Genomic DNA, 8,526 nt, shown 5'->3' with positions numbered 1-8,526 from the left:
AAACCCCCCCCCCAAACTTCTGGGCCCCAACAGAGTCCTGTGCAGCTGCTGACTGCAGACCTTCGTATGAAATGTGTGTGTGTGTGTGTGTGTCCTGACAGCCGTCCACGGCCGCAGTGCATTGTGGGTAAGTGTGTTTCTCTCGGAGATGCGGAACATAAAACAACATCACGAGGAGAGAAAAGCTGATGGCAGACAGAGATGTGAGGCGAGGAGGAAGAGGAGAGACGAAGGATATGGAGGTCAGTCCAGTCTGAGGAAGATCTGCCTGTTAACACACACACACACACACACACACACACACACACATACACACACACACACACACCCCACAAATACACACACACACACACACACACACACACACACACACTGTGCTGTAACACAGTGTAAATCTTCCCTCTCTGAACACACACACAATACCTTGCTGGTCTGTGTGTGTGTGTGTGTGTGTGTGTGTGTGTGTGTGTGTGTGTGTGTGTGTGTGTGTGTGTGTGTAGTGAACCAGACTGTCTCCTGGTGTTCCTGACTGACAGAATGTGTCTTACCGTGATTTATTTACTGCTGTGATTTATTTACCGTGATTTATTTACTGCTGTGATTTATTTACTGCTGTGATTTATTTACTGCCGTGATTTATTTACCGTGATTTATTTACTGCTGTGATTTATTTACCGTGATTTATTTACTGCTGGGATTTATTTACCGTGATTTATTTACTGTGATTTATTTATCGTGATTTATTTACCGTGATTTATTTACTGTGATTTATTTATCGTGATTTATTTACCGTGATTTATTTATCGTGATTTATTTACTGTGATTTATTTATCGTGATTTATTTACTGCTGTGATTTATTTACCGTGATTTATTTACTGCTGGGATTTATTTACCGTGATTTATTTACTGTGATTTATTTATCGTGATTTATTTACCGTGATTTATTTACTGTGATTTATTTATCGTGATTTATTTACCGTGATTTATTTATCGTGATTTATTTACTGTGACTTATTTATCGTGATTTATTTACCGTGGTTTATTTACTGTAATTATTTACTGCTGTGATTTATTTACTGCTGGGATTTATTTACTGCTGGGATTTATTTACTGTGATTTATTTACTGCTGTGATTTATTTACTGTTGTGATTTATTTACCGTGATTTATTTACTGTGATTTATTTATCGTGATTTATTTACTGTGATTTATTTATCGTGATTTATTTACCGTGATTTATTTACTGTAATTATTTACTGCTGTGATTTATTTACTGCTGTGATTTATTTACCGTGATTTATTTACTGTGATTTATTTACCGTGATTTATTTATCGTTATTTATTTACCGTGATTTATTTACTGTGATTTATTTACCGTGATTTATTTACCGTGATTTATTTACTGTGATTGATTTACTGTGATTATTTACTGTTATTTATTTACCGTGATTATTTACTGTGATTTATTTACTGCTGTGATTTATTTACCGTGATTTATTTACTGTGATTTATTGACCGCGATTTATTCACTGTGATTTATTTATCGTTATTTATTTACCGTGATTTATTTACCGTGATTATTTACTGTTATTTATTTACTGCCGTGATTTATTCACCGTGATTATTTACTGTGATTTATTTACTGCTGTGATTTATTCACCGTGATTATTTACTGTTATTTATTTACTGCTGTGATTTATTTACTGCTGTGATTTATTTACCGTGATTTATTTACTGCTGTGATTTATTTATCGTGATTTATTTACTGCTGTGATTTATTTACCATGATTTATTTACTGGCTGTTTCTGTTTTATTTGTAACAGTTTGACTTGAAGGTAAAAATAATCTTCAAGCAAGCAAACTGTTTCCTATAGACCTGCACATACCAGCCTGGACACCACCTGTCTGTCTGTCTGCCTGTCTGTCTGGGTTGTCTGTGTTTGTGTGTGTGTGTGTGTCTGTCTGTCTGTCGGTGTCTATCTGTCTGTTTGTGTGTGTGTTTGTTTATCTGTCTGTGTGGCTGTGTGTCTGTGTGTCTGTTTGTCTGTGTGTTTGTTTGTCTGTCTGTGTGTCTGTCTGTCTGTCTGTGTGTTTGTTTATCTGTCTGTGTGTCTGTGTGTTTGTGTGTCTGTGTGTTTGTTTATCTGTCTGTCTGTGTGTTTGTTTATCTGTCTGTCTGTGTGTTTGTTTATTTGTCTGTCTGTCTGTCTGTCTGTGTGTTTGTTTATTTGTCTGTCTGTCTGTCTGTGTGTTTGTTTATTTGTCTGTCTGTCTGTCTGTGTGTTTGTTTATCTGTCTGTCTGTCTGTCTGTGTGTTTGTTTATCTGTCTGTCTGTCTGTCTGTCTGTCTGTCTGTCTGTGTGTCTGTCTGTGTGTTTGTTTATTTGTCTGTCTGTCTGTGTGTCTGTGTGTTTGTTTATCTGTCTGTGTGTCTGTGTGTCTGTCTGTGTGTCTGTGTGTCTGTGTGTTTGTGTATCTGTCTATCTGTCTGTGTGTCTGTGTGTTTGTGTATCTGTCTATCTGTCTGTGTGTCTGTGTGTTTGTGTATCTATCTGTCTGTGTGTCTGTGTGTTTGTGTATCTGTCTATCTGTCTGTGTGTCTGTGTGTCTGTGTGTTTGTTTATTTGTCTGTCTGTCTGTGTGTTTGTTTATCTGTCTGTGTGTCTGTGTGTCTGTCTGTGTGTCTGTGTGTCTGTGTGTTTGTGTATCTGTCTATCTGTCTGTGTGTCTGTGTGTTTGTGTATCTGTCTATCTGTCTGTGTGTCTGTGTGTTTGTGTATCTATCTGTCTGTCTGTCTGTGTGTCTGTGTGTCTGTGTGTCTGTGTGTTTGTGTATCTGTCTATCTGTCTGTGTGTCTGTGTGTTTGTGTATCTGTCTATCTGTCTGTGTGTCTGTGTGTTTGTGTATCTATCTGTCTGTCTGTCTGTGTGTCTGTGTGTTTGTGTATCTGTCTATCTGTGTGTGTGTCTGTGTGTCTGTGTGTTTGTGTATCTGTCTGTGTGTCTGTGTGTCTGTGTGTTTGTTTATCTGTGTGTCTGTGTGTCTGTGTGTTTGTGTATCTGTCTATCTGTGTGTGTGTCTGTGTGTCTGTGTGTTTGTGTATCTGTGTATCTGTCTGTGTGTCTGTGTGCCTAGCTGTCTATTTGCCTGTGTGTCTCTTGCCGTCTCTCTCCGTCTGTTGTCCTCCAGCTTGAGGGCGGTGTCTCACCCTCCTGTCTGTGTGTCTGTGTGTGTGTCTGTGTGTGTGTGTGTGTGTGTGTGTGTGTGTGTGTGTGTGTGTCAGGGTTTCAGGAGGAAGCTGGGCCTGCTGCTGTCTCACCTCTGGCCCACAGACAGTGTGTACCTGCAGGGGCGTGTCTTGCTGTGTGTTGGCCTGCTGCTCACAGAGAGACTCATCAACGTGCTGGTCCCCATTTACTCCAAGAACATTGGTGAGAGGCATGCACGCATGGGTGGATGGATGGATGGATGGATGGAAGGGTGGATGGATGGGTGGATGGAAGGGTGGATGCATGGATGGATGGAAAAGTGAATGGAAGGGTGAATGATGAATGGATGGAAGGGTGAATGATGAATGGATGGAAGAGTGAATGATGAGTGGATGGAAGAGTGGATGGATGGATGGGTGGATGGAAGGGTGGATGGATGGATGGAAGGGTGGATGCATGGATGGATGGAGAAGTGAATGGAAGGGTGAATGATGAGTGGATGGAAGGGTGGATGGATGGATGGGTGGATGGAAGGGTGGATGGATGGATGGATGGATGGATGGAAGGGTGGATGCATGGATGGATGGAGAAGTGAATGGAAGGGTGAATGATGAGTGGATGGAAGAGTGGATTTTAAGTGGATTAAAATCCAAAAATGTGTTCCTTCACCGTTTCTACTGATGTTTGACTGACCGGCCAACATGGCCGAGGCAGTGGACCAGAGCAGATTCTGAGATAAAAGCTTCACACAGGGAAAAGTTGTAAGACCAGATTTAACTACGCTAGAGACTTGGTTGGTCTTAGTTCGACAGGGAGACGGGTCCATAGTGTGGAGGCTCTAACAGCAAGAGCTCCATCACCCTTTGTGACCAAGGGCCTATAGATGGGTGGCCACTCTTTCAGGGATGCGGATGTGCACATCCTTGATAGGGCGGAACGCTGGTTACAATGGGGAGTCAAGGAGGCCATCTATGTGAAGAGGGAACGACCACCCCTGAACCGGGGGGGGGGGGGGCTAAGAGTACATCTGTCACCATCTTACAATGCTGGGATTGCAACTATTCCCCAATCCTCTGTGAATAGTACACATGACCACTGTAACTCTAGTTAATGGTCACACCCTCATTTGCATATGAAACTGGTCGTCGGTTTGGGTCGTTATGCCACTGGATTGTTTATAAGGGTGGGGGTACCTGCAGTCACTGTATTGTTTATAAGGGTGGGGTACCTGCAGTCACTGTATTGTTTGTAAGGGTGGGGGTACCTGCAGTCACTGTATTGTTTGTAAGGGTGGGGACACCTGCAGTCACTGTATTGTTTGTAAGGGTGGGGACACCTGCAGTCAGGTGAAGCTGAAGAGGTCACTGATGCCCCTTCTCCACTACATGGTACCGGCTCGACTCGACTCGACTCGCGGTGTCGGTTCCCATCACCGTAACAGAACCCCTCAGTGTAGCTGGTCTGTTTTGGTATCCGCTCCAGTGTTTTTGGAACCTCCACCAAGGTGGAACCAGAAAAGTGCTAACAGTTCCCAAAGTGCCGGAACTTTCCAGTAATGGAAAAGGAAACAGTGGAGTGGAGGTGAGCCGGTACCGTGTGGTGGAAGGGGGGCGTTAGATGGTGATGAAAGGTTTCTCCCAGTAAACGTTGTGTCCAGACGAACTGGTCCCAGCTCCTCTGGTTTTCTTCCCGGACTCTTGAGCAGGCACTGAGGATTCTCTGCTCTCTAACACTGACAGGGTAATTGTTTGAAACTGGGTAAAAGAGGCAGAGTTTACACGAGGAATGGAACCAATGCCAGGGCAAGGCTGGATTTGGGACCTGATGTTTTCCACCTTATTTGTCAAAAAGAGAGGTGGCGGGACCATTAACAACAGAACCAGTTACCCTAAAGAGAACTCTACGGTCGTTATTTCTACAATGTTACAATGTTGCAACTTCATTTAGCAGAAGCCTTTATCCAAAGCCACCTAGTATATCTGAGAGTTAATACAACACAAGCAAGGATCTAGTCAGGACACAACCACACCGGTAAGTGTCCACAACCTCGGTTCAAGTCCGACAGGACACAGGTGTCAACAGGCAGTGCACAAAGGCAGTGCATAGGGTGCACAGAAGCTTGTTTTTATATTTTTATTAACACCATCAGGTGCGGAGGTGTTAACGAAGAGCTGGGTCTTTAGCTCCTTCTTAAAGATGGAGAGGGACTCAGCGGATCGAATGGAGTTTGGCAACTCGTTCCACCACCGGGGGACTACAGAAGAGAAGAGTCTGGCTAGTGACTCAGGGTTGGATCGCTCTTCGTCATGCACCTCTTCCTTGACCTTACCGCCATTGGTGACCCTACCAGGAGCAGAGCTTCAGACGGCATCACTCTCGGGATCTCAGGACCAAGATGCAAGCTTCTCCACCACGACAAGGCGACAATCCACAGAGAAGCACACGCACACACACACACACACACAAAACAGTACAACGTCTGCATTACTGCTGATGCTGCACCAATCCACCTGTCAATCTCCCGCTCCATCCTACCCTCACTCATGAACAAGACCCCGAGATACTTGAACTCCTTCACTTGAGGCAACAACTCATCCCCAACCTGGAGGGAGCAATCCACCATATTCTGGTAGAGGACCATGGCCTCAGACCTGGAGGTGCTGACTCTCATCCCGGCCATTTCACACTCAGCTGCAAACCGCCCCAGTGCACGCTGGAGGTCACGTTCTGATGAAGCCAACAAAACCACATCATCTGTGAAGAGCAGAGATGCAATTCTGAGGTTCCCAAAACGGACACACTCCTCACCTTGGCTGCTCCTTGAGATCCTGTCCATGAATATCACAAACAGAATCGGAGACAAGGGACAACCTTGGTGGAGTCCGACACCCACCGAAAACGTGTTTGACTTTGTACCGAAAATGATACAGCTCTCACTTTGGTTGTACAAGGACCGGATGGCTTGTAGCAACTGTCCCGGTACCCCACACTCCCGCAGTACCCCCCACAGAGTGCCCCTGGGTACACGGTTGTAAGCCTTCTCCAAGTCCACAAAACACATGTAGACTGGCTGGTCTTACTCCCATGCCCCCCTCAGCTCTTCCACAAGGGTAAAGAGTTGGTCCGTTGTTCCAGGGCCAGGACGGAATCCGCATAGTGCCTCCTGGATCCGAGGTTCGACAGTCAGTCAGAGCCTCCTTTCCAGCACCCTAGAGTAGATTTTCCCAGGGAGGCTGAGCAATGTGATGCCTTGATAAGTGGAGCACACCCTCCGGTCCCCTTTTTTAAATATGGGAACCACCACCCCAGTCTGCCACTGCACTTAAAACATAATGTAATAAATTAACATTACGTCCTTTAACTTCTCCAGTCACCCCAAACAACCACACTTCTCTCCATCCCATTCTCTCAACAAACCCGCCTCTCCAACATCTACTTATTAATTCCTTCATTTGCAACATGTATCCCTCCATCTCACAGCATTCAACAAACTCATGCATAAATGTTTCCTCTCCCACACCACACACATCACATCCTTTCTTCACTTTGACATCACACTTACCAATTATAACTTTATTGAACACCGTGTTGTGTCTTAATAAGAAGTCAAATCTCTCGCGTTCAACACTGTTCCACTTCACTCTCAGGTTCCTCCATATCCTCCCTACATCCACCCCATTCACAACCCTCCCCCACACTTTCTCCACGGCCGGTTTTCTCTCACTTCTTCCCCTCTTAAACATCTATACATCACTCTGGTTTTCACTCATCAGACTCACGCTCCTTTCTCCTTCTCCCACATACATTTCTATCTCTCCTTCCTCATTCAACACAGCCTCTCTCTCAATCATACTGACCCATTCACTCGGCATCCCCCCTTGATTATCCAAATATCCTCTCCACCGTTCCCAACGACATTCCATCACCCCTTCCCCTCATTTCATCTACCAGTACCTGTGCCCCCATAAACCCTGGTACATACTCACACACTAGAACCCTTATCTTCCTAAACCCGGGTACATACTCACACACCAGATCCCCTATCTTCCTAAACCCTGGTACATACTCACACACTAGATCCTATATCTTCCCAAACCCTGGTACATACTCACACACTAGATCCCTTATCATCCCAAATCCTGGTACATACTCACACACTAGATCCCTTATCATCCCAAACCCTGGTACATACTCACACACTAGATCCCTTATCATCCCAAACCCTGGTACATACTCATACACCAGATCCCTTATCTTCCTAAACCCTGGTGCATACTCACACACTAGACCCCTTATCTTCCCAAACCCTGGTACATACTCATACACACTAGATCCCTTATCTTCCCAAACCCTGGTACATACTCACACAATAGATCCCTTATCTTCCCAAACCCTGGTACATACTCACACAATAGATCCCTTATCATCGTAAACCCTGGTACATACTCATACACCAGATCCCTTATCTTCCCAAACCCTGGTACATACTCACACACTAGACCCCTTATCTTCCTGAATCCTGGTACACACTCACACAATAGATCCCTTATCATCCGAAACCCTGGTACATACTCATACACTAGATCCCTTATCTTCCTAAGCCCTGGCACATACTCATACACTAGAACCCTTATCTTCCTAAACCCTGGTACATACTCACACACCAGATCCCCTATCTTCCTAAACCCTGGTACATACTCACACACTAGATCCTATATCTTCCCAAATCCTGGTACATACTCACACAATAGATCCCTTATCATCCTAAACCCTGGTACATACTCATACACCAGATCCCTTATCTTCCCAAACCCTGGTGCATACTCACACACTAGATCCCTTATCTTCCTAAACCCTGGTACATACTCACACACTAGATCCCTTATCTTGCCAAACCTTGGTACATACTCACTCACCAGATCCCTTATCTTCCCAAACGCTGGTACACACTCACACACTAGATCCCTTATCTTCCTAAACCCTGGTACATACTCACACACCAGATACCCTATCTTCCTAAACCCTGGTACATACTCACACACTAGACCCCTTATCTTCCTAAACCCTGGTACATACTCACACACTAGACCCCTTATCTTCCCAAACCCTGGTACATACTCACACACTAGATCCCTTATCTTCCTAAACCCTGGTACATACTCACACACTAGATCCCCTATCTTCCTAAACCCTGGTACATACTCACACACTAGATCCCTTATCTTCCTAAACCCTGGTACATACTCACACACTAGACCCCTTATCTTCCTAAACCCTGGTACATACTCACACACTAGATCCCTTATCTTCCTAAA

General features: G+C 44.5%; 1 protein-coding gene across 1 annotated transcript in view; it reads left to right on the top strand.

Annotated features, from left to right (window-relative positions):
• The first annotated feature begins 236 nt into the window (after nucleotides 1–236).
• The window catches only part of abcb6b (ATP-binding cassette, sub-family B (MDR/TAP), member 6b), an 85,515-nt gene continuing 77,225 nt past the window's right edge, over nucleotides 237–8,526 (top strand). The window contains exons 1-2 of the mRNA XM_056288966.1: nucleotides 237–242; nucleotides 3,286–3,433. Coding sequence (XP_056144941.1) covers nucleotides 237–242; nucleotides 3,286–3,433 — 154 coding nt within the window. The remainder of the gene's footprint in view (nucleotides 243–3,285; nucleotides 3,434–8,526) is intronic.

This window comes from Lampris incognitus, chromosome 11 (assembly GCF_029633865.1).
Source record: "Lampris incognitus isolate fLamInc1 chromosome 11, fLamInc1.hap2, whole genome shotgun sequence".
Classification (NCBI taxonomy): domain Eukaryota; kingdom Metazoa; phylum Chordata; class Actinopteri; order Lampriformes; family Lampridae; genus Lampris; species Lampris incognitus.
This window is presented reverse-complemented; position numbering and strand designations above follow the sequence as displayed.